Source organism: Manis javanica, chromosome 4 (genome assembly GCF_040802235.1).
Source record: "Manis javanica isolate MJ-LG chromosome 4, MJ_LKY, whole genome shotgun sequence".
Classification (NCBI taxonomy): domain Eukaryota; kingdom Metazoa; phylum Chordata; class Mammalia; order Pholidota; family Manidae; genus Manis; species Manis javanica.
Genome location: NC_133159.1, coordinates 166,649,893 through 166,676,583, shown reverse-complemented (window position 1 = coordinate 166,676,583; position 26,691 = coordinate 166,649,893). Strand labels below are relative to the sequence as shown.

At 36.6% G+C, this 26,691-nt stretch overlaps 1 protein-coding gene across 1 annotated transcript; it reads left to right on the top strand.

The window, feature by feature from the left end:
- LOC140849174 (serine/threonine-protein kinase TAO1-like) lies at nucleotides 1-21,650 on the top strand. The gene is made up of 5 exons (XM_073235712.1): nucleotides 1-965; nucleotides 3,491-3,694; nucleotides 5,646-5,885; nucleotides 9,994-10,176; nucleotides 15,460-21,650. The coding sequence occupies exons 1-5, from the start codon at nucleotides 846-848 to the stop codon at nucleotides 15,784-15,786; spliced, it is 1,074 nt and encodes a 357-aa protein (XP_073091813.1). The 5' UTR covers nucleotides 1-845; the 3' UTR covers nucleotides 15,787-21,650.
- The last annotated feature ends 5,041 nt before the right edge of the window (nucleotides 21,651-26,691 follow it).

Below are 26,691 nucleotides of genomic sequence, written 5' to 3'. Positions count from 1 at the left end.
AGTACTTTGTAAAGAGGTAGATACTAACATTTTTAGGAAAGGAATTCATGAAACAGGATGATTTTAGAATATGATTTTAGATTTGTTTTATATATTTATATCAATATCTATGCATGCCTAGAAAAAATTAGGAAGGGTATGCACCAAAATGTTTATATTGGTTATCTCTGTGTGGTGAAATCATGCAAGATTTTTCTTCTCTGTGTTTTTCTGTATTTCCTAAATGTTTTACAATGAATATGTATAGTTCACCCTTGAATAACATAGGTTTGAACTGCACAGGCCCATTTATACACATTTTTTTTCAATAAAGGTCTTGGAAAATGTTTTGGGAGACAGTTTAAAAGATCATTTTCTTTTTTCTAGCTTTCTTTATTGTAAGAATACAGTATATAATTTATACAACATACAGAATATGTGTCAATATCTGTTCATGTTGTTGGTAAGGCTGCCAGTCAGCAGTATGCTTTTAGTAGTTAATATACAAGTCAAGCTAGAAAAAAGGTCATAACTTAATTACATTTGTTTTGTTTTATTAGTTGGGGGGGTCGGGCAGCATACTCTAGTTAAATGGGGGGGAAACGGTGAAAACACTGACCCTATAAAAGATCAGCATTTTAAAGATGAGTTACATTTTAGTGGTTCTCTGAAATTCAAATCATAAGGATGCTGAGTAATACTTGTTAATAATTTATTGGATATTCTTGTTTTGGTAATGATTATACTGATTTTATATTCTTAGGTGGGAGGAAATAATCCTTGCTAATGTGTATTTAACTGCTGCTTTGAAGCTTATCTGCTTAGCTAATTTGATCCATTTAAAAATTTTCCTATAGGCTGAACTGATGTCCAGTGAGGAGAAAAAATTTCAACAACGTATTCAGGCTGAGCAGCAGAAAGAACTGAATAGCCTTTTGAAGTCCCAGAGGAGAGAACACAAACTTCGAAAGGAACAACTTAAGGAGGTATTTACTTTATAAAAATTTTCAAGCCACTTACCTGCTTACTGATTATATCCAATATTGATCTACTCGTAGAACCATTAAGATAAAATTTCCTTTTGTTTGTGGCCACTAACAATATATCAGTTTAAGTGAGGACATTGATTATAACCTATTACTTTTCAATGGCTGAGATCCTCAGTTGAGTGGGATCTAAAAAGAGTGATCTCTTGAAAATGTGAATTATTTTATAAAGCTTTTGTTTATAGTAGCTTTCCTAAGCACTTATTAAGTAACTGTGTCACTAGAAATAAAAATATTTTAGCTGTGAAAAGGAGCCATACATCTCTTCCTTTAAAAGTAAATCACACCTTCTTACTTTGGGCTCAGATTACAATAATTTGTTCTTATTCTGATTTTAACACAGAATAAGGATAAGAGGCATTTCTTCTTATCCCATTTTCTTTAATAGGAAAGCATGCTAATTATGTCTTTATGGCTACAGGATTTCATGTGTGTTTGCCCTTTATGTGCTGCTTTCTTGAACTTATTTTTATCGCAGATCTAGTCTAACTGTGAGGAAAGCCATGTTGTCCTAAGGTAATTTCTGAAAGGGGATTATTATTCAGGATAGTGGTCAGGACAGGAAAATGATATGTGTCAACTATAGCATCTTTATTATATTGCAGAGAATATAAATCAACCATCTTTCGTAGGTATAAGATGATTTTTCAGAGACTATTGACCCTTATGGTTCTTCACCTGTTATTCCAGAAAGAAACCAATTCTTTATTACTTTTGTGGATAAGATACTCAAACACATAAATATAAAAAGCACATAAACTTGTAGTTCTCAACTGAAGGATGTCAATGAGAAGACAGAGATAATACAGGCGTATACACAAAGAATCATTTGGCTATGTTTTTCAAAATCTTTTGCCAAGGAAATTCCCCACCCACCGAGACTTCTCCAGTTTACACCCTCTTTTACAGACTGATGGACTGAAATTTTTAGTCCATGTAATTAATTATTAGCACACAGATAAATTAATCTTGATAAAATAACCATAATCTCTTTGGTACAGTGATTTTTTGTGGGTAGGAATTTGACCTATAATTAGATATATGTGTTATTAAGGACATTGGTGGCACAAAGCCTTGCTATATATACCCTGCCGAGTGAGGTTCATTGATAAGATTTTTCCAACTTTAAAGAGTGTAACCTGCTATGTATTCCCATTACTGTAATCTAAAAGTTAAACTCAATTTGAAAAGATGGTAAACAGGATTCCCAACTGTAAATAAATCTCCAACAAAATGCAGTTCTATAGTTGTTTCCTAGTGAAATCAAGTTTTAGTTTTATAAATGAATGTGTTGGTTTAGATAATCCTTTAAGCATATAATTCATAGTCTAACTAATAAGCTCATTTTCTTTTAGAAGGTAGTTTTGTGTCTGCATGTGTGTGTGTGTGTGTGTGTGTGTGTGTGTGTGTGTGTGTGTTGATTTAGAATATTATCAGTATAGAGGAAGGGACATACTATAGTCTTAGTGGGTGGGAAATTTCCTTGGCCAAAGATTTTGAAAAACATAGCCAAGTGATTCTTTCTGTATATGCCTGTATTATCCCTGTCTTCTCATTGACATCCTTAAGTTGAGAACTACAAGCTCATGTGCCATTTATTTTTATGTATTTGAATATCTTATCAATGAAAGTAATGAATCATTGGTTTCTTTCTTGAACAACAGATGAAGAATCATAAGGTTAATAGTCTCTAAAAAATCATCTTAGACCTAGGAAAGATGGCTGATTTATATTCTCTGCAAGGTTGATGCATTGTAGGTTGAAATATACTAGTATTAATTAGCATCCTTGGGTTTGCATCATTGAATGTATTGTCAGTATTCTCATCTTGTCCAGTATAAATAAATTTTTTTAGGTAGTTTGTGAGATGATGTTTAAAATGCTGTAGAAAAACATTGGTCTTGCCTTGTTCAGTGGTTACAGTGCTGAAGATTAAATCTATTCTAAAAGGTCTCTATTTTCCTGTGGTTTTGTTGATTTTCCATTTAATTTCTGGTCTTTTATACTGAGCCCATCCTTAACTTTGCCAAAAACTTAGTATTTCTATTGTTGAAAGCCAAGAAGTGAGACATAACTATATTTTAACCTTAATTTTAATTCATGTGTGATTTTTACTTGAAAGCACTGTCTTCTTCCCCTTTTGGGGAGGACTTCAAACAAAGATGTTTTACTTCATTCACCAATCATTGCATGCTTTCAAAGCTACGAGCCATCCTAAATATAGCTGTGCAAAGCTAAAAAGTGTGCATGTTTTCTAGTGTATGTTTTCTCTTTTCTTGTCCTACTTCATGGATAACTCCAGAAACAGAAAAATACTACCTACCCCCTTTAAGGTCATTGCCCTGCCTGCCCATGAGAGAGGGCACAAATTAAGTATTTTTACTGAAGATTACCAGCTACCAAATAGTATATTCATGTAGTTAATTTTTATGTATTTTGAACTCAGTTGTTTTTTATCTTGCCAGGAGCTGAATGAAAACAAGAGCACCCCAAGAAAAGAAAAACAGGAATGGCTTTCAAGCCAGAAACAGAACATACAGCATTTCCAAGAAGAGGAGAAGACCAATCTTCTTCAACATCAGAAACGGTACCTAGAGCTGCAATGCCGTTGCTTGAAAAGAAAGTTGCTACTTGGGAGCCATAACTTGGAGCAGGACCTTCTCAGGGAGGTATGTTTAAATGGTGTGAAATTAGAATCTTCCTGAAAATATGTCAGTCACATCCCACCCTCAGGGCCTTAGAGCACCTCTGCTTGCCTTTGCCTAAGTCCTTCTTCCCTGGAAACCCAACCCATACGATTCACCTTCTCCCTCACTTCATATCTCCTCAATTCTGATCTCCTAATCCTCCTCCGTTCTATAAATATTCTTGCACTCCTCTCTCTCTCTCTCATACACACACCACACACACACACACACACACACACACACACATACACACATACGTGCACACACTTTTTATGGGGATCTCTCTCTCTCCCCAAGTAGAATGGAAATTAGATCAAGTCCCAGGTTCTGTTCAGGGCTTTTATATCCAGTGGCTAGATATATCCAGGCCTTGTAGCTAGTGGCTGGCCCATAATAGGTATTCAATAAATATGTATTAAGTAAATATTTAATAAATATTAAATCCACGAATGAAAGAACTGTTAATTTTTAATATGAGAAAATTAATTGGATAACATGCCTTTTCATCCAAAATGGGTGCCATGAAGGTATATACTACCATTTAACATAATTTTATAAATATTAAATTATTCATTGGGAATATGTAGAAACTTATGCCAATGAAAAGAACGGTACTCATTATCAGGTATACCTATGAGCATAGATCAATTTATTTTCAAGAGTGGCTTAAAATAAACTTCAAGTATAACATAATTATTCAAATTCACTAATAAAGAAATTCAAGTTAAGACAATTGCATCAATTAGATAAGATCGGTCTAAAAAATTGATGAGTCCTAGTAGTGGCATGGAAAGTGGTCAATGTTGGTAAGAATATAAATTGATACTGCCATTTTGGAGCATAATTCAGCAGCTTTAACCATTTAATTTGCATGTATCTTCTACCCATCGAATCTGCTTCTAGAATTCTATCCTAAAGAAATAGTAACATAATTATATGGTGTATCATGTGTAGACGTTTATTGAAAATTTGTCATAAAGCAAAAAGTAGAAAAACTATGGCATCAGAAAGCAGAAGCTTCCAATAAAAATTTCTTTAAAAATCTGTATTTGTCCATTATATTTTTAGGTAAAGCAAGCATATTATATGCCTATAATATATATTGTTATTCAATTTTAAAACTGTATGTTTTTGTGTAATAGTTGTGTCACGATAAGCGTGGGGAAGGTTGGGAAACATATGCACCAAATGTTGGCCCCTGGAGAAGGGGCAGCGGAGGCAAAGGGGGCACGTCTGACTTCCTTCTACATAGTAAAAGAGAGAGAGTGTGTGAGTGTATGTGTGTGTGTTGTACATTTGATCTTTTAAACTGAAAAAAATTGTAGTAACATTTATTGATCATGAGGTAGATATTCTACAGCTTTCCACGTATGAACTCATTTCACCCTCACGTTAATTTTATGAAACAGCTGTGTTATGGTCTCCATTTGAGAAGTAATGAAATGGAAGCACAGAGAGTTTAAGTAATTAACCCAAGGACTCACTGCTTGTCAGTAGCAGAGCCAGGATTTCGAAAGCAGGCAGCCTAGCCCTAGAGTCTTGTGTTCCTAACCCCTGCACTATACTGGGTATACTGCATGTAGTAGAATTGAATGTATACTCTGAAGAAAGTCAAAGGATGACTTAGAAATCCTGTTCAGATACAAAATTAGGAAACTAAATGACGGAAAGAGAGTAGAAAGGACATTAAGTCTCTTGGGACAGATGTGATATGTCTTAAGCTTATTGCTAAAAGTAGTATAAATAGTAAATGAACAGATAAGGCAATTGCCCATTTTCTACAGTTCCAGTAATAAAACTCTAATATTCACTGTGCAGCCATTACTGAATCAGAGAATTACATCTATATCCTGGTTATTCTGTTTCTTAGGATTTTTTTTCTCCTGGCATTGTACATCATCAAATTATGCCTTTGTCTTTTTTTATGGATTAGGAATTAAATAAAAGGCAGGCTCAAAAGGACTTAGAGCATGCAATGCTACTGCGACAGCATGAATCCACGCAAGAACTGGAGTTCCGCCACCTCAACACAGTGCAGAAGATGCGCTGTGAGTTGATGAGACTGCAGCATCAAGCCGAGCTCACTGACCAGCTGGAGCGTAATAAGCGGAGAGAGCGAGAACTAAGGCGGAAGCACGTCATGCAGGCTCGACAGCAGCCTAAGAGTCTGAAGGTACCTTTAGCCTAAGCTTCTTGGCAAAGGAGAACACATAAAAGGATTCAAAATTCTCATTTTAAGTGTACCCAAATGTCCAGTGTTGATACTACAATCTACATATCAACATCCTAACTTGCTGGCTTCTCTCTGTTGTTCCAAGTTTTATAGTTTTGGAATCTTATTTCCTCTGAATGTGATTTGTATCCAAAAGAGGTGGTAAGTTCTTAATTAGTACAGAAACCAGTGAATGAAAAACGCCTTTTTACCCCCTCTCCCTTCATTGTCAATACTCATCTTTAGAGGAATAGTGGAATTATCACACTGTTACTCCCATTCTTTCTGTGTTTGGTAACATAGGTAAGACCAGGGCATGTGTAGTTGGAGTGTATTTTTTTAATTAGTACATCAGGGTGAAGGAAGGTACTACATGCTCTCTTGTAGACAAATAAGGAAAGACAAGTATTGGTGATATATCATATCAAAGGACTTTAAATTTTGTATTTTCTTTGATAGAGAAATTTATTTATATGATACAAAATTCAAAAGATGCCAAAGTGCATTTATTATAAAGGTAAAGGTTTCCCTCTCCTTGTTCTTTAGGCCACCTGGTCCAGCCCCCTCTACCAAAATCAACCAGAGTTAACAACTCCAAGGAATTTTCTAATTTCATAAGTTGTAATAAATATGTGAAGTATAATCACATGAATCTTAATAAACAAAAAACCAAAACAACCCACTATATATGTTGTCACCCACAGTAGTACCTCAGTTAATCTGTACATGTCTGCACATTGTAAACTTGTGTTTACATCCAATAAAGCCCGGTTCCACGGTATCTTCTTTACCCCCTTCTTCAATCTCTTTGACAATTTAACTATAAAATTGTCAGGTAACAACACTTACCTGAATAACTCTCCTGAAGTGAAGTGAAATTCACTCACAGAAGTAATCTGTGTCCAAACCAGAAGCTAAACCATACCTAGTGGTGTCTCTGATTCCTATTCAACTCCATTCATACAAGTTGTCCTGAACAAAACACAGAAGCAAAGCTAAGATTTACCCTTTCTTGTGAATCTAAGTAAAATTTTATACTTTGCTGTATCTTCAAAACAGCTAATGAACATCGTTTACAGAGTGGCTCGTACGTTGACTACCCTCATAACCGTCATTAGTTAATGCTTATCACAATCAGAATTCATAATGATTTTCCAGATTTATTTTGTCTTTGTAGTGGTTACATAGTAGAGGTTCTCACCAAGAGATATTTAAAGCATGTCTATAAAATGAATTACAGTTTTAAAGTGAGCAGCACCCAGAAGTAAACCGAACTGAAAGCTTGTTTAGTTTTCTTTGGTCAGACCATGAATCTGATAGGACTTCATTTCTCTGGGGCTTGGAATAGGTTAGTTGTTTGCTGTTTAACCCTTCCTTTTGGTTCCCTGTTGTGGCCCCCTTCTCCGTTTGAAAGCTTGGAGACACTAGTCTGATTTTCAGATACTGTTAAAAAATCAAGGGGAAAAATAATGTCTCACAGTCATAGGCAGACTTCAGATAGAAAGCGTCCTTCTCATGATACATAAGCTCAAGATTTTCCATAAAAGAAATTGTTCTGTTACTTTAGTGGGAAAGAAAATCACCATGTTCCTCTTAGTTGTATATATCTATCTACTTGCCCAATTTGAACAAAACAGACTCTTTTCTTTAAATTAAGGTATCATTGATAAACAATCTTAAGAAGGTTTCACATGAGCAACTTTGTGGTTTCAATATTCACTCATACTTTCAAGTCCCCCCCAACCACTGCAGTCACTGTCCATCAGCGTAGTAAGACACTATAGAGTTAGTACTGTCTTCTCCGTGCTGTGCTGCGTTCCCCATGACCCCACTACATTGTGAGTGCTAATAATAGTGCCCCTTAATCCCCTTCTCCCTCCCTCCCCACCCACGCTCCCCAACCCCTTCCTTTTTGGTAACCCTAGTCCCTTCTTGGAGAAAACAGACTATTTTATCATCATGTCATTTCATTTACGTAAGTAATAGTTGCAACTTTTTAAGGTAAATTTGTATTTACTAAGTAGTAGTTCAACTTCAATAGTTGCAACTATTCCAACTTTCTCCAAGACTTTAAGGGGGATAGGAGGACTTCAGTTTGCACACTTAGGTGAGCTGGCAGTATTTGTAGACATTGGGGCAGCATTTCTGAGGAGTGACTTGGGTAAACACCTATTGTTTATCTCCCATTTCTTCATCTGCCATTAGGTGACATTTTGTCAGTATTAAGTGATTAAGAAACAACTGGAACATGTTTATCCTGCTTTCACTTGAGTGAAACATTGAGGAATATAGTTTATTCTTGGTATAAGTATTAATCTTGTTGAAAAAATTTTCCAGGGCATTCCTTTTTGTCATTAGCTAGTGATATGGAGTGACTATAGTTTTCTTGGCAATATATTTGAATATTTAAAAGTTTTTTAAAGAATGGAGGCTGTTACACAAAGTCAGAAGAGAATTCTAAATTTCATTGTTCCATTTATGGCTAACTTGGAGGAATTTTATTAACCAAGGGCAGTATTTAAGAGCAGTGCTAAGCGTAACTAAACCAAGAGTTTGTCTTTGTAGCCACACATTTGTTGACCCTTCACAGAATAAAGGTACATGACTATGACTTCGTACCTCAATTGGTGTAAAATGCAGAAAAGGATATATATTTGATTTTGTAGTATGGGAGCAAAGAGTGGGAATAGTTCCTTGACAAGAGTGTTTGGTCATACACGCATTTGCACACTTAGTCAACCATTCAATATCTGGCAGTATATATACTGAGGTAAATAATTTCAACTGTAGGTTCTGCCTTTGTGTAGCAAATAAGTGTTGTTACTTGTAGGCTTGATGGCTATACCTTATCAAATATAGCTCATCTTACTACGTTTTGTTGAAACTTGAGTTCACAGAATAATTAACCTGTGATTTAAAGCCAGAGTTATTCTGTTTCTGAACTCAAATTATTTTATGTCAAAAATGTTTATGTAGTTCATCTCTGTTATCATTTCCACAAGAAGGGTTGTCCCTTCTCTTGCCTCATAACTTTTCTTTGACCTTTGAAAGATTAGTTAGCTGACTTCCAGGTTTTTGCTCGTGGTGCTAAAGAGTAAAGCCTAAGGAGAAGCAGACCCAAAACTTAGCCATCTTAACTGAGCAGTATGACCACAACATTAATGAAATGCTCTCCACTCGAGCTGTAAGTTTATTTTACTTAGGCAAAACAAATTTAGTGCCCCTTTCCTTCCACAACCTGAATAAAATCCCAAAAATTGAAATATTAAGTTGGAGATGAAAATGCTGCTGCACCTTGGGAAATAGTGAAGGTGGTCCATATTCTTCTTGTTCTCAGCATTGCTTGGAAATATGCAGGATGCATATGTAATTCTCTTTGATACACTTGGTCATGAGGTTCCACATAGGCTCTCTGCTGGTGCCTTGCAGAGGTTTAGTACGTATACCAACAGTGCATCAAGATTGGAGAAGCAGCTTTGTTAAGCAGGGTTCAAAAAGTAGCGCTTTACCAGGAATCCAGATGGTCACATTTGAGTGCAGGCACAAAATAGTTGCTATGTCAGTTTACAGACTTTTTCTTAATGGGCCAGATAGTAAATATTTTAGGAGGAAAAACTGAGGTTATTATGTGGGTATTTACATAGCCGTTTAAAATGTGACCAATTCAGAATGTAAAAAACCATTCCTGATTAGTGGACTATTGAAAAACAAAAACAAAAAAATCAGGTAGCTGTTTGCATTTGGCCCATAAGCTGTGGCATGCTTGTCCCTGTTCTGTAGTTATTTCCATTGGAGAGAAGACATTCCCAGTCTTATATCAATCAGATTCTGTTTTCCTTTCAAAAATAATGATTATTTAGGCATCATCCAAATAGCTTATGACAGCTTTATTCTTATAATGCTCTCATTCGTTGCTGTGTTTTCCTTTTCCAGAGATGTTTACCCCAAGATGTAAAAGAGAACAGTTGTGCCCTATAGAAGAGTAGTCTGCCTTAACTTACACGTCCTCCTTTCCATAGGTCATGAGAAGGTAGCTCACAGGAGGATGTATGTTTTCTTTCTCTTTCAGCCGCATTTGGATGAAGCGCAGGAGGCAGAGTGCCAGGCTTTGAAAACGCAGCTGCAGCAGGAACTGGAGCTGTTGACTGAACTTCAGAGCAAGATCAAAATGCAGGCTGAGGCACAACACGGTCAAGAGCTTCGGGAGCTGAAACGGAGGGTCTCCTTCCGCAAGGCACTCTTAAAACAACAGGTATGCATAATAGAAAAAAGTAATTGTGCCAGGATTTGCTTTCATCAAAATCATTTCATAAATATATTTTTGTGATGACAGAGGTGGCATTAGATTGTTTTCACAATACCATATTTCCTTAACTCTAGTTTTGGTAGTGTTTTCTTTTTCTTTAAAATTACTGATTCAGTAATGAACCTTAAAATAAATGAGTGTGATGTATTAAAGGAATATACTTAAGTAGTAATTACTAGAGGAATGATGTGGAGTTATGTGAAGATAGTTGAATTGTAAAAGGATAGCTCTGGCTCCATCTTCCTCCCTTCTTTTGTGTACCTAGTTGTACCTAAAGAAATTGGAAAGAAACTTGGATAGTGAAGGAAAAAACTTTAGTAATTGCTTGAGAGAGACAAGGAAGAGGGATCAGGAATATACTTTATTCATTCATCCCTGGTCTTAAACTGTACAGATTGGTGCATTACTAGAAAACAGAAGGTAAAACCAGTTTTACACAGATGAAGATTCAGGCTGAAAATATTATTTCTAGATGTAGCTTTATTTATTTTACTTATTCTTTATCATATATATTAGAACTAGAATCCCTAAACTCACTTGTGTCCTTTAAGGTACTGAGGCTGCATGTGTGTGTGTGTGTTGGAGAAAGAACAAAGGGTAGAAGCTTTCGAGAAAGAAAGAGAGGAAAGACATTTGTTCTGAGTAGTAGTAGAATATCACTTGTATCCAGGATTGAATGCTATGTTCCAGAATTCCTGAGCCGTAAGTTCCCAGCAGCTGGCATGGTCTTAGGTCCATTGTAAGTTAACACGTGCCTAATGGTTTTGTCTATTAAAAATTGTCATTGCTTCTGGACCATTAATTGGCCCATAGGTATTCCTCTACTTTCTACAGTTCTTGTGATAAAAATAGAATACCTCATTTCTATTAAAAAAATATGTTCTTAAAAACTCCACCTGAATAAGGTGTTGCTATTTCTCTGGCACAGCTGTCTTCATTACTGGCTCCTTTAAGAGTTACTTGCCTCTAAAAATTATCTCAATTGTGTTTCTCATTCAAGATGGGAAGACAGAAACACATATAAATTTTTAGAAAAATGTAGTTGTCCCATGTACAGATTTCATAAATCTGCCTGATTTCAGCTTGCATATTTAAAATTTAATCTAAAGTTCCATCTCTTATGCTTCAAAATTATCACTAAAAGAGAAACCTATAGTATTTCAGTCATAGTGTCATGAGAGAAATATTGGTACTGTTTTAATAGTATTTTTAGCTCCACCTAGTGGCTCCGAGTTAAAGAGTGCTAATTAGTATCTTAGGTGTAGTCATTTCAATATATGAACTAAGCCTTTGTGTTCTACAAACCAGGTAAAATGTTGGCATAGGGCTGATACCATTGCCGGAAGTGCAGTGGCACTCTCATACATTGTTAATGCATTTTGGAAAGCAATTTGGAAATATATATTGATCTTTGAAAATGTTAAGCAAAGAATTTAGAGAAAAGAAATCCTGAATACAGGAAAAGCAATATGCATAAATATGTTAATTATGGCATAGTTTACAATGGTTTAAAACACCTAACCATCTAAAATAATTAAGTGCTTATGACCAAGCCACTTAGTAAAATCTTACTCAACCATATGGCTATAAAGATAGTATTAATGTGGAAAAATGCTTATGAGGTGTTGAATAAAATAAAGACAAATCACACTTGAAGTGAGTTGAACCAATACTTATAATGGCTATATTAATATGGTAGATTGGTTGTGGTGGTTTGTATTTGATAATAGACATGCATAAGATTATTTAGTATTAAAAATAATAAAAGAAACAGTGGAATAAATCTACAGTGCTTTGAGTTGCTGCTTGATTTTTAGGGCTCATGTTTATATTTCAAGTGAAGTGCATGACTATAAAGCAGTTTGGGGTCAGTCAGTTGGCAACTACCAAGGCAGTGATATACCCATGGTATGATTTGAAAACATCGTAACATCTGTATTTTCTGTACTTTGTGCCTACCAGTTGTACAGAAAAGAAAGTCATCTCAAAATAGAGGTGGAACCAGAGAGAATGTTAGTTGTTTCTAGATGTATAATAATTCTGTTTGAAGACTGCTTTCAGCCTCCAAATGAACCAAGAATTGTCCTCCAGGTCAAGACACCAACAGAGGATGCCTCGGTTGAGGCTCACATGAGGTCTTACTGCAACTTTCCTTGTGCTTCATTTACATTAAAGTTTCAGCAACATGACAACATAACTATAAATGTTCAATTCTATGTGCATTTCATACATGCATAAAAAGTGGCAGTATTTCCAAAGTATAAATGAGCTTTTCTTTGTCTTAACATTTCCTTTAATTTCCCCTGAATATTTCACTTAATATCAACAAGATGCTTGGTAGTTTTTAAATAAGAATTGACCATTGGAATATCTTACAGGACATACTGAACTGCAAATATTCAGACATTTGATCTCAGAGAAGATAGGTTAGGAGAGAAGTCTCAGAAGTCTTATATCCAGTGAAACTACCTTTCTTATTTACAGTAATAAATAAGATATTTTCAAAGAAATGGGGGTTAATATAACCTATCACAAATCTTAGTTTTAATTTTTGTTGAAAAATATTCTGAGTTTCTTAAATGACAAAACTAATCCAGCAAACAAAATTGAAGGGGTGCTTACTGGATAAAAGTGGATAAGCATTCATGTGTTTAATATTTTTATCATGAGTTTCCTTCAGATAATATACAGGGCATTCAAATTAGTTAAATACTCAGTACAAGCCTATCCTTTATTAGGTCCTTTGAATTAAATGTTCTTAATAAATGGACTTTTGAAATTTTGAAATAGAAAAGATTTAAAAGAAAAATTTGAAGTTATTTGAATCCTTACAGATATATAAATTTAATTCTATGTGAATTGGGTATTTTATATGTAGATATTAAAAGAGTGGAAAAGTTATTTTACAAATACATATTTTTTAAACTTGGCAATTATAGAGAAACAAATAGAAATTAAAATGTCTTTAATCTCACCACTCAGAAATCACCAGTTAACAATTTGATATCTTTCCCTTAGAAGAAGCATTGTGTCTAATCTAGGTTCTCTTTCAACCTTCATTAGGAAGTGCCCTCTCTAAACCTTTGTAACACTTTAGTACTTACAGTTTAATAATTTTCAAGCTCACCCTACCAAAGTCCATTCTGGCCTATTTGTAATTCCCCGCACACATTTTTATCATTTTGCATGCCTTTGCCCATGTTCCCCCTGCTGAAAATATCTTCCCCTTCCCTTGTCGTCTGGAAAACTTGTGCTTTTCCTTCTGAATCCAGTTTCTGTCACCTTCTCTGAGAAGACTTCTTTGCCCTACTCCTCTTCCCCTATAGAGCGAAGTACTCCATCCCTTTGTATTTCTGCTTTACCTTATAAATCTGTTATTACATCTTATCATATTATGTGGCAGTTTTTTATTTGCATGTTTTTCCATGCTAAATTGTGTGTTTTTAAATGGGCACTTTAAAAAATGATACATAAGAGGGGACTTGATAATATGGGTGAAGGGTGTAACCACAATGTTGCTCATGTGAAACCTTCATAAGATTGTATATCAATGATAACTTAGGAAAAAAAAATACATACAAATTAAGCACATCTGTTGAGCTAGATTTCTGTGTAGAGAACAATGACTATTGGCTTAAGTCCTCAAGTATCTTGAAACCTAATTTAATACTTCTTTACAAATACTCTTTATTTCCTATTTTTTTAAAACTTTGTATCATGGAAATTTTCAAACATACACAAAAAGTATTAGTGAAATTATTAAGAACTGGTACAATGAAGTCCCCAAATACTCATTACCCAACTTCAACAGCTATCAGTATCTTGCTTATATTTCATCTGTTTCCCGACTCCACATGCAGCTTTTTAGGGGAGCAGAATAGGGTGCAGAGTATCTGAAATATTTTAAAGCAAATCCCAGCATAGAATCATTTCACTACAAACACAGATAAGGAAATAAGGACTCTTTTACTTGAACATAGTCATAATTCCATTGTGTTAACTAACAAAATTATAATAAATGTTTAAGATTACCTAATATTCAGTACTTAGATTTCCCTTTGTATCTAAAAAAAGGTCTTCTTGGTTTATTTAGACTGGGGCCCAAACATGGCATAGATATTGCATTTGATTGTCTTTTAAGCCTTTTAGTCTCCCATGCCCTTTTTTTTTATTACTGTGGACTGGGTCATTTGCTTTGTAGGAATTCTCGCATTTGAATTTGGCTGATTCCATCCTCATGGCGTCATTTAATGCATTCCTCTTTACTTTGCATTTCCTGTAAACTGGTCATTAGATCTAGGGGCATGATTATATTTACTTTAAATTTTTTTTCCTTTTAAAAATTTTTGCGAGGAATGTTCATAAGGGTTACTGTGTTACACTTCCTTTTGCATCACATCAAAAGATATGTAATGTCCAGTTGTCCCACTTTGAAGTCATATTTAATGAGTGGGCTCAGATATTCTCATTCATTAAAAGTTTCTCCATCAACTTCTTCCCATTGTCATTGACTATTGTGTATTTTTTCACACTAAAACTATTTCTAGCCAGCTATATATATTTGTAAACCTTTGAGTTGTCCAAAACTGATTCTGACGGCTACCCAACCACTGATTTCTAAGTACATAGAGTCTCCTAACTTACTAATGGAAACTTTATGGTTTCTGTTTGTTTTTCACTTAATGCTCTGATCTTTCTGGAATATGGTATCAGATGAGGTTCCATTTTTATTTTCTTCCAGATGGCTAGCCACTTGTGCCTGTGTTGTTTTTCCCATTAAATTAATTAGTGCTTTTGTCCTGCATTAAAAACTTACAAACTTCATTCTGTTTCTATTTTACTAATTACTGGTTCCTACACCAATACCATATTTATTACATTAGCGTGACCTTATGGTGTATCTAAGAAGGCTAGATTCTCCTTACACATTTTCTTTTTCAATCTTTTTACCTAATGGACTTGGTAGCCATTGATGATAATTGCTTTGATTTATTATTTCACTAGAGATTATTACATTTGCTTTTAAGAACTTGAATTTACACATTTTAGCAATATAAGTTATATATGATTTATACAGCACATCTCCTTGATTTTGTACATCCTTTAAAATAGCCAGAGTGGAAATTTTTATGATTCACTTTAAACCAGAATAATTACTGTTTCTGTAGTTTATAGATTTCTTAAAATAAATGAGCTTTCTTTTTGCTTCCCCCCACCAACCCACAACAGATGGAAGATGAGATATTGACATTTCAGAATGAGTGCACTGAAAGAATACGAAGCCTGCTGGAGTGTCGAGCAAAAGAGATGAAAGCTTTCAAATCTGAAAGCGAGGGACTGGGTTTTAGAAATGACCTTTCTAACCTTGCCCCTGAGGCATTCAGCCAAACACCCCCCGGAGCTCCTCACAGGGGGCATCCCATAGGAGGGCTACCACAAGCCTGGGGCCATCCAATACAAGGTGGGTCTCCAGCCATGCAGGTCACCCTTCTGAGCCAATGCATGGGGTACCCCGAGGTAGCAGTATGGGAGTTCGCAATAGCCTTCGGGTTCTGAGGCGGACAGCTGCCGGGAGATGGATGGAAAAGGGCATGAACAGAAGCACCAGTGTCACTTGACAAATATCCAAAGGGTCACACATGTCTTACATGTAACTTAATAATTGAGAATGGCAAGGAGGAGCCATGATGGTGGCGTGAGTAGGACAGCGGAAAACTCCTCCCAAAAACATATGTATTTTGAAAATACTACAAATACCACCTTTCCTAAAACAGAGACCAGAAGATAGAGTACAAGCGCCAGGCTACATCTACAACTGCGAGAACCCAGTGCCTCATGAAGGGGGTAAGATACAAGCCGCGGCCTGGCAGGACCTGAGCACCCCCCACCCCAGCTCCTGGCGGGAGGAGAGCAGTCAGAGCGGGGAGGGAGAGGGAGCCCAGGACTGCTAAATACCCAGCCCTAGCCATCTGCACCAGAGCACGGACACACAGTGCAGTGTGTGGTGTGCTGGATACTAGGGAAACTGAACAGTAAAACCTGCAAGCGGGTCCCCGCGACCGGCACACCTGGGACAAAAGAAAAGCAAATGCTTTTGGAAGGCCTTAAAGGGACAGGGGTCTCACAGCTGGACGGAGGCATCCCAGCACACTCAGCCTAGCAGCTGGGAATCCCCAGGAACTCCAGGTGCCCCAACCCTCTGGGTGACAACACAGCTCGGAGGCCCCTCACAGTGATAAATGGCCTGCTACCCATTCCCCCTCTGGTGCGGACCCGCCAGAGCAAAGCAGCAGCCTAAAAGTGGCCACGCCCACAGCAATCGCATGGAGCTTACTCCACAGTAGCAGGGCAAGAATCAGAGACCCTGTCTGCACGCAGCTGCCCAGTAAAAGCTGCTAAGCGTCACCATTCTCCCAGGAAAGGAAGGCCAGGAGGAAGTGGAAAGGGACTTTGATCTCCCAGCTGACACACATGCCAACTGCCTATGACTACCTCTATCAACATGAAAAGGCCGAAGAATTTGATACAGACCAGACTAACCCAGACATCCTCCCCTGAGAGGGAATATAAGGAGATAGATTTAACCAATCTTCCTGAAAAAGAATTCAAAATAAAGGTCATAACCATGCTGATAGATTTGCAGAGAAATATGCAAGAGCTAAGGAGGGAGAATACAGAAATAAAACAATCTCTGGAAGGACCTAAAAGCAGAATGGAAGAGATGCAAGAGGCCATTAATGGAATAGAAATCAGAGAACAGGAACGCAGAGAAGTTGACACAGAGAGAGGTAAAAGGATCTCCAGGAATGAAACAATATTAAGAGAACTGTGTGACCAATTAAAACAGAACAATATCCACATTATAGGGGTACCAGAAGAAGAAGAGAGAGAAAAAGGGATAGAAAGTGTCTTTGAAGAATTAATTGCTGAAAACTTCCCCAAACTGGGGGAGGAAATGGCCTCTCAGACCATGGAAGCACACAGAACTCCTAACACAAGGGACCCAAGGAGGACAACCCCAACACACATAATAATTAAAATGGCAAAGATCAAAGACAAGGACAGAGTATTAAAGGCAGCCAGAGAGAGAAAAAAGGTCACCTACAAAGGAAAACCCATCAGGTTATCCTCAGACTTCTCAACAGAAACCTCACAGGCCAGAAGAGAATGGCATGATATATTTAATGCAATGAAACAGAAGGGCCTTGAATGAAGGATACTGTATCCAGCACAATTATCATTTAAATACGAAGGAGGGATTAAACAATCCCCAGACAAGCAAAAGTTGAGGGAATTTGCCTCCCACAAACCACCTCCACAGGGTATTTTAGAGGGACTGCTCTAGATGGAAGCACTCCTAAGGCTAAACAGATGTCACCAGAGAAAATGAAATCACGGCAAAGAAAGCGGACCAATCAAATACTAACTAAAGGCAAAAAATAAGATCAACTACCCACAAAAGCAGTCAAAGGAAACACAAAAGAGCACACACACACACACACACACACACACACAAACACCTAACATACAAAGAATGGAGGAGGAGGAATAAGAAGGGAGAGAAATAAAGAATCATCAGACTGTTTATAATAGCTTAATAAGTGAGTGAAGTTAGACAGTAAGATAGTAAAGAAGCTAACCTTGAACCTTTGGTAACCAAAACCTAAAGCCTGCAATGGCAATAAGTACATATCTTTCAATAATCACCCTACATGTAAATGGACTGAATGCACCAATCAAAAGACACAGAGTAATAAAATGGATAAAAAAGCAAGACCCATCTATATGCTGCTTACAAGAGGCTCACCTCAAACCCAAAGACATGCACAGACTAAAAGTCAAGGGATGGAAAAGATATTTCATGCAAACAAGGAGAAAAAAGCAGGTGTTGCAGTACTAGTATCAGACAAAATAGACTTCAAAACAAAGAAAGTCACAAGAGATAAAGATGGACGTTATATAATGATAAAGGGCTTAGTCCAACAAGAGGATATAACCATTATAAATATTATGAACCCAACACAGGAGCACCAGCATATGTGAAACAAGTGCTAACAGAATTAAAGGAGGAAATAGAATGCAATGCATTCACTTTAGGAGATGTCAACACACCACTCACCCCAAAGGATAGATCCACCAGACAGAACACAAGTAAGGACACAGAGGCCCTGAACAACACACTAGAACAGCTGGACCTAATAGACATCTATAGAACTCTCCAACCAAAAGCAACAGGATACACATTCTTTTCAAGTGCACATAGAACATTCTCCAAAATAGACCACATACTACACCACAAAAAGAGCCTCAGTAAATTCAAAAAGATTGAAATTCTACCAACCAACTTCTCAGACCACAAAGGCATAAAACTAGGAATAAATTGCACAAAGAAAGCAAAAAGGGTCACAAACACATGGAGGCTTAACAACATGCTCCTAAATAATCAATGGATCAACAACCAAATCAAAATAATTGAGAATGGCCATTCCGCTGGAACAGTCCACCAAAGGAAACTCCCTGTAGACATCATCACAAGCAGCCTCCTCACTTGGGTGCTACCATGTGGAAGCTGAGTACAGATGGTATATTTTATACATTTTTGTAAAGCGTTCTGTTTTGTGTTTACTAATTGAGATGTCATAGTATTTAGCCATCAGGTTTTGTGTTTTGTTTTGTTTTTAACTTCTGGGGAAATTTTATGTAAAGGGGAATTGGTGTGTATGTGCGTTTATCAAATACGCACACACATGCACACATACAGTGCACGTGGTAAAAAGAAACTGGTTAGATAGGGTGTATTATCTGAAAACTGCAAAAACAATTCAGCAACATGGCTTGAGTCATCACTTTTGGACAAGTCTATCCTAAGAAATTTGTGAAAAGATCTAAAGCCTTTCTCTGTATACCCCAGGTTCTTATGAGCCGCTCACAGCAGGCAGCATATGCTAAAACAAGTTATTATGGAAACACACCTGTATCCCCTCACCAATGTATTTTGTTTATTAAATAAATGTGTTTTGTCTGACTTTTGTTTATTAAATTGGCCTCATTTGGAGTAGGGAAAAAGTGGAAATCCATGAACACTAAAGGGTTGCATTGACTCAGAGTAGAAGACAACCTAATTCTTTTTCTGAATGCTGCAAGCTTGTCAGGGATTTTTTTTTTTTTTTTTGGTCCATTCAATTGTGCCTTCTTTGTGGTATGGTGAGATGGAGGTGCTTCAGGAGATCCCAAGTTTTGTGGAAATTGCATCATGAAACCTGTGAGTCTCCAAAGGGGAAGACAGAAAGGGTGAGAGGGGCCCCTGAAAGCTCATATGACAGGTATGTTCAGTAGCAGAGTGAGGAGATGAAGCCTATGTATATCCTGACGTTTTGTTGCTTATGCTGTGATACGTCATCCTAGCTGAGCTAAGCTCTGTTAACTTCCAAGACCCCAAACAGTACTTTTACTTTTTTTATACAAAAACAAAGACATGTAGCCAATACAAATCAAAGAACAGAGGTATTTGAATGATGCCGTATTTACAGACTGCCATCTCCTGGAATTCTCATCACACTACTTAGACATAATTCGATTATCCCCTTTTGGTTTATGGGGTTTCCTGTTTACAAGTAGAATAGCCCGTTACTTAAGTGCTTAGTTGCCATAGTGAGCCAGGAGTCACTGAGCCTGTGACTTTACCAGGGCTGACTAACCCTCAGCACCACTGTAGGTTTTGCTGCATGTGCAGGTCCTCTTCTTTTTTTTGTTGTTGTTGATTGCTGTTTTGTTGCTGCAATACTTTACAAACTTCTAGTTCCTTGAGACTTAGTGATTGCTTGGCATCATGTTAACATCACACAACAGAAAACACCAGACAAATTGAGATATCTACATGTTTAGAGGAAAGTGATAGGACCAAACTTTAGAATTTATAAAATGTCCAAAAATATAATGGAATTTGATATCTTTTAAAAGAATTCTTACTAGGTCTGGCTCCTCTACACTACTGAAGCAGATCAGTTTTGCATATAAAACTCTAAAATCGAAATGGACTTAAATTAGTCAAACTGAATGAGTGAGTTCATGCAGACTACATGTACTTGTAAAATCGTGATTGAACACTGACTCCAAGTGTCTGCCCAGTAAGGGTCTGTTTTTGACACACAGATCTGATTGAATTGTGTGGCAACCAGTTTTACATCACTATACCTGGATTATTCCATTAAGTTAATTTGAATTAAAATATATATACTTTGCAAAAAGATTCAAATTAATTCAGATTAATCATTCAGATTGGTTTGTGTGTGTTTGTAAGATTAACTTCTGAGGAATCTCAATCATGGTAGGGATCATCAAAGAGTAAAAGCAGGAAAATCTGAAGGATTTTGAAAGATCCTAAAGAAAGAAGCAGGCACTTTCTCAATCAGTGTACAAATGTCAACCTTCGATTAAACTAATACTACCTCCTCCCCAGTGCTGGTGTTCACTTAATATGTATGTGTTTAAGAAAATAAAAAATATGGGAAATTCGTCCAGCATATCAGAAATTTGTAAATGCTATATCTGGTATCCAGAACTTGGCAGTAAAAAGTTTCCTGTGTTCTTTTTAATTAACATTTTGAAAATGTAAAACCTCATGCCTTGATATGTTCCTTAATTGGTTTCCCTTTGATACATATTTTTCTCCATTTATTAAAATCAGCTGTATCCCCAAATTACAGTGTCTACAGGTATTTTTATTGATACATAAGGATAGCTGGAAAATGTACTTATATTATTTTTATTCAGAACTGCCATTCTTTTCAGTGATCTCTATACCTGGAGATGACTAGTCCTGCATTTAAAGCCACACCCACAGGTATAATACGCTTAGTACTCTAAGCCAAGGATTTACCAGTAAATTGAACTTTTTAGCATAACCATCATGATGTTCAGCTGCCTAGACATCAGATAAACACCACTCAGCAAACTAAGAAACTGTCCTTGACACTCCTTCCCACTCCCGCCTGTTTCTTCACCCCCTTTTCAAAAACCAAAAACTCTGTTATGAGTGTCTTTTTCAGACCATAAGGCAGACTTTAGTAACTTTCTGCTTTAAGTACTAAATGTCTGGCATTTTAAACTTTCATAGAGTACATTGTGTTGGACACTGGAATAATACTGTATTTTCATTTTCACCTGTGAAATATGACTTTATTGTACTCGCAACACCTCTTTGGCATTTCTCCATTTGTGCCATTCACTAGTGGCTTTTTAAAAAGCTGTTAAGTATGCACATTTTTGGTATAGCTATTATCATTTGTATGTATATATTGTATATACACATGAGTGCCCATATGTGTGTATAGATAGGTGGATGTATCTCATACTGTACATTTCCATTAGGGCACTTAAGGTCCTGTTACTTGATTATTTCAGTCCTCAGTTAAGGCAAGAATGCATGTGTTTCTTACTCTGGGTTGATATTTATGAAAAGATGGTCATTAGATGCTATCTTTTCCTTTTTAATACCCTCTTAGCACTTGTGTGGGTGGGAAGAAAGCTGGGTAAAATGTGGATCCATAAGATGCAATGCAGTAAAAAGTACTGGGGATGGAGCCACTTAGTGTTTCCATGGGTCTGTGTCGTGATACAGTAAAAAATAAGTGATGCGGAGAGAAACGAACCATGGAGATTGAAAAACACTGGTGGTGATTCCTCTGCAAAGATGATAGCCAATCACATAATCTTCATGTGCGCTATCTCTACATTTTTCTTAGTGATGCCGTTGATCCTTGTACTTTCTGTACTCCATTAATACTAATAACTATTAATTTTGCTAAGGACCAAAATAGCCAAGAAAGGAGTTGCGGTTATGGCATCTAAGGTTCTCCTAAACTAAAGTCAACAGGCCATGGCCACTGGGGGAGGGATATGGGGTTGGCAGGGGGCTTTCTCTCTCCAGCTGCCTCTTCCTGCTTGCTAATAGTTCTTCCCGCACCTCTGCCCCTTCTGAGCCACTACTATATAAGCACAGATTTGGCCCAACACAGCAGCCCTTTCCGACGAATTTTATATGGTCCTGCATATTTTTGTCCCATTCTCCCAATGTAAAGTGTCTAGTGTGTATTCAATTCAGGAAATAATATGTTTAAGTATATAAGTATGAATCGCTATTAGTGATATAAGGAGGTTTCTGTTTTTTAGATAAACTTCTTCCTCTAAGGGGAAAAGTCACATCTTGGGCTGCCATCTTGGAGCTGCTTACCAAAATACAGGTCATTATTAAAGAAAAACAAATTCGCTCTTCTGTTTTGCCTCATCTAACGTGATAGGGCTCCCACCAGTTTGTAGCATTGCCTTTGAAAAGGCCCTCTAAGTTGGTAAGAACTGGAAGTTTCCCATGCTCAGATTCCTTAAAAGGATGAAGAGTGTGCTGTACATTTAGCAGACTTGCCTCTAGTGCACAAGGACTACTGATTGAAGTCTTTTTTGCTGTGTGTCTGGTTATGTGGTCTGAACTTTTATGAAATCATTACAATGGGTCTGCATTGGAAATGCTTCTTTGTGAAAAACTAATTTTATTGAACACTGTCTAGAAAAAGAAATTGAAGCTGACAACTCTTCCTTTATTGTGCATTTATAATTTCTACTGGATTCTGGTAGCCCTCTTTATAGTCACATGGACTAATTTTTCCCTCATTTATATTCAGATTTACAAAATCTCACTCATACAAGGGAAGAGAAACCATTTGGCCTAATGGTAGTCTTCAGATCACAAGTTACCAAGAAGGGACTAACAGTTACCAAAGGGAAAGGGACTGGGGAGGATGGGTGGGAAGGGAGGGATAAGGGGAAAAAGAAGCATTATGATTACCACACATAATGTGGTGTGTGGGGGCCACGGGGAAGGCAGTATGGCACCCACAATGTTGTTCATGTAAGTGTATATTAATGATACCAAAAAATAATAAAAATAAAATAGAAAAAAAAATGATAAATGTGCCAGGTGGGGAACTGAAACTCATTACATTGCTGATGGGAGTGTAAAATGGTGCAACTATTTTGGAAAACTCTTTAACAGATGCTTATCAAGTTAAATAAACATTTACTAGGATAGAGTAAGTCCTTAACTAGTTATCATTTACTCAAAAGAAATTATAACACTGGCACACAGGAACTAGTACACAGCAGCTTTATTCATAATGACCAAAAACTGCAAATAATACAAATATCTATCAATAAAATAATGTATTATAGAATTTCACACAATGAAATACTAGGCATCATAATAAAAAGGAGTAGAATACTGATACATGGCAGCAACACAGGTGACTATGGAAAGCATTATGTTCAGCCAAATCCAGAAACAAAATAGCACATACTACACAATTTCCCTAAATTCTCTAACAGGCAAAATTTGTCTAAAGTAAGCCCGGTTGTCTGGGGCTAGTAGGGGGCAGAAAAGGGGATGTGAGAACAAAAGGAACCACAGGAACTTCACAGGATGATAGAATGTTCTACATATTATTGGGATAGTGAATTATACAAGTGTACACTTTTCAAAACTCCAACTGTACACGCATTTACTGCATGTAAGTCATACCTCAATTATATATATATAGTGCAAACTTATGAACAAAGTATGGAAGGATCTGTATGAAATGCTAATATTTCTCTCTTAAAGTAAGTAGAGCTGTGAAGAGCATTGCCTGTTAGCCTAGACATCTGTATTACCTAAATTTTTGTAGCAATCACTCATAATTTTAAGAAATTTTGTTCTAAATTTGAGAAAAATAAAACAGAATATTTTAAAAACCACAACACATACTCTAATTAGGGAGACTACCCAAATGGCTATTAGCAAATTTTTTTAATCCACAAAAGACTAACGCATTTTTAAAAATTACTATGTCAAAAAATTTGAATGAAACACAAAAACAGAAACATCCAGATTAAGGGTTAATTAAGGGTTAATATTCCTTAAATATATACATATCATTCAAATCACTCAGAAAGTACCTAATCTGCCAATATATAAATGGCCAAAGGATTTCAACATTCCATAAACAGGTAATAGAGATAATTGGGAGAAGTCAAAACCTGAAGCATAATGGGTGTAGTCATGAGTTTTCTGATTCCGTTTTCCTCTATCTCCTGGCTTTGACCTAAGAGTTGCCTGAGTAACTATTTTGATAGTGGTGATGACAAGAAAACCCTTAAAAGGAGTCCCCTTCTTCTATCCCCAAGGGGACCCTGTGACCTGGAGATAGTGAGGAAATATGCTGGGGTTTTTTCCTACTCTTTTTCCTCTTCGCCCTAGACTTGCAGTGCCAGAGGAACAGAAAAACCCTGTGAGAAAAACCTTTCTCTCAGGCCAGAAAAGCTAGAAACAGGGCCTCTGTTGCCCAAACAGTATGAGGAGAATTGCCATTATGTTTTTTTTCCTTTTCTCTCTTCTTTCTGCACTGTATGCAAGGACAGCCTCAGTTACGGGGAACTGTACAATGCAGAAGTCTAAGGGCGTCTGTGTCTTTCTGACCAAAGTAACTGGGAAAAGGCCACTGGAAACTGAAGAGAATGGGGGAAATCATGGAGAGGAAACAACTGGAAAAGACATCCCTATTCTGGGTATAAAGTAATACAAATAACAACTTGTGTTTGTTTAAAATAGACTCATAAAGTATAGCAAAGGCTATGAGAAAGAGAACTAATAATGTATGATATATACTACTGCCTAAGTCCCAGACTATCACTGAGAGACATAGCACAGGCCAAATGTAAAGAGCACAGGGAAAGTTTTGAAAGTAGAACTGGTATTAGAACCGCCACCCACAGAAAGTGAGACAGAACATGTCATCTACACTGGTTGCTGTCTGCTAAAACAAACAAATCAACCTCCAGAAGATGCAAACATGACTCAGAAATGACAATATCATATTCAAAATGACCAGAATAAAATCCAAAATTTACTGTACATGCTAAAACAACACACACACACACCACTGGAGAATGTGACAAATTCTCAAGGGAAAGAAAGGACAGATGCCTATTTTGAGATGCCTAACGTTAGAATTATCACAGAAGACTTTAAAGCAGCTATTATAACCATAGTAAATGCAGTAATGGTTAACACTCTCAAAATAATTGGAAAGACTGAAGTTCTTAGCAGAAAAATAAGAACTATAAAAGAAGATCCACATTGAGAAATTTAGAACTGAAAAATATAATTACCAGAAATTACAAAAGAAATTGCATGGGCTCAACCACTGAACAGAGATGATAGAAGGGTCTGTAAACTTGAAGATAACAGAGCAGCAGAAATTATCTACACTGAAGAAAGACAGGAAAAAACACTGAAAAATATGAATACATCCTTAGAAAACTTGTGGGACAGTATCAAACTGTCTAAACTTCACATTATAGGTGTTATATAAAGGAAAAGAGAATTTTATTTTTTTAGAGAATATAATTCTTACTCAAAGCAGGAAAGAGCCCAGATTTGACAAAAACATAAATTTAGAGATTCAAGATGCTCAGCAAGCCCCAAACAGAGCAAATTCAAAAGAGTTTAGGCCTGATAAGGCCTAAAATTAAAATCATTAACAAACAGTTAGGCCTGATAAGGCCTAGACATGTCATAATGCTAAAAAGCAAAGATAAACTACAATTTGAATGATCACAGATTTCTCATAAAATACAATGGAGGCCACAGAATGTTGAATGATTAAGGTGAGGAAAGGAAAGAACTGCCAACCCAGAAGAGAATCCTTTATCTAAGCAAAAGTCTTGTAGAATGAATGCAAAAAGGAGAGAGAGAGAGAGAGAGAGAGAGAGAGAGAGAGAGAGAGAGAGAGAGAGAGAGAGAGACTTAGATGAAGGAAAGCTAAGAGAATCTGACCTCCATTAAGGGAAATGTAAAATATCAAACAAAAGACAGCTGAAGGCTATATTAATACTACATGAAATATTCAGAGCTTCAGAGCTAGGAAAATTACAAGGAGTAGAGAGAGACATTACATAATGTCATGATTCCATTCATCAAATTATTTAGGCCTGCTCTAATCTTTATTATGTCCCTCCTTCTACTGACTTTGGGCCACATTTGTTCTACTTTCTCTAGTTTTCTTAATTGTGAGTCTAGACTGTTCATATTGGACTTTTCTTCATTCCTGAGGCAGGCCCGTATCGCAATATACTTCCCTCTTAGCACGGCCTTCACTGCGTCCCACAGATTTTGCAGTGTTGAATTAGTGTTGTCATTTGTCTCCATATATTGCTTTATCTGTTTTTATTTGGTCTTTGATCCATTGATTATTTAGAAGCATTTTGTTAAGCCTCCATGGGTTTGTAGGCTTTTTCATTTTCTTTGAGCAATTTATTTCTAGTTTTATACCTTGGTGGTCTGAGAAGCTGGTTCAATTTCAATATTTTTGAATTTACTGAGGCTCTTTTTTGTGGCCTAGTATATGGTCTATTCTTGAAAACGTTCCCTGT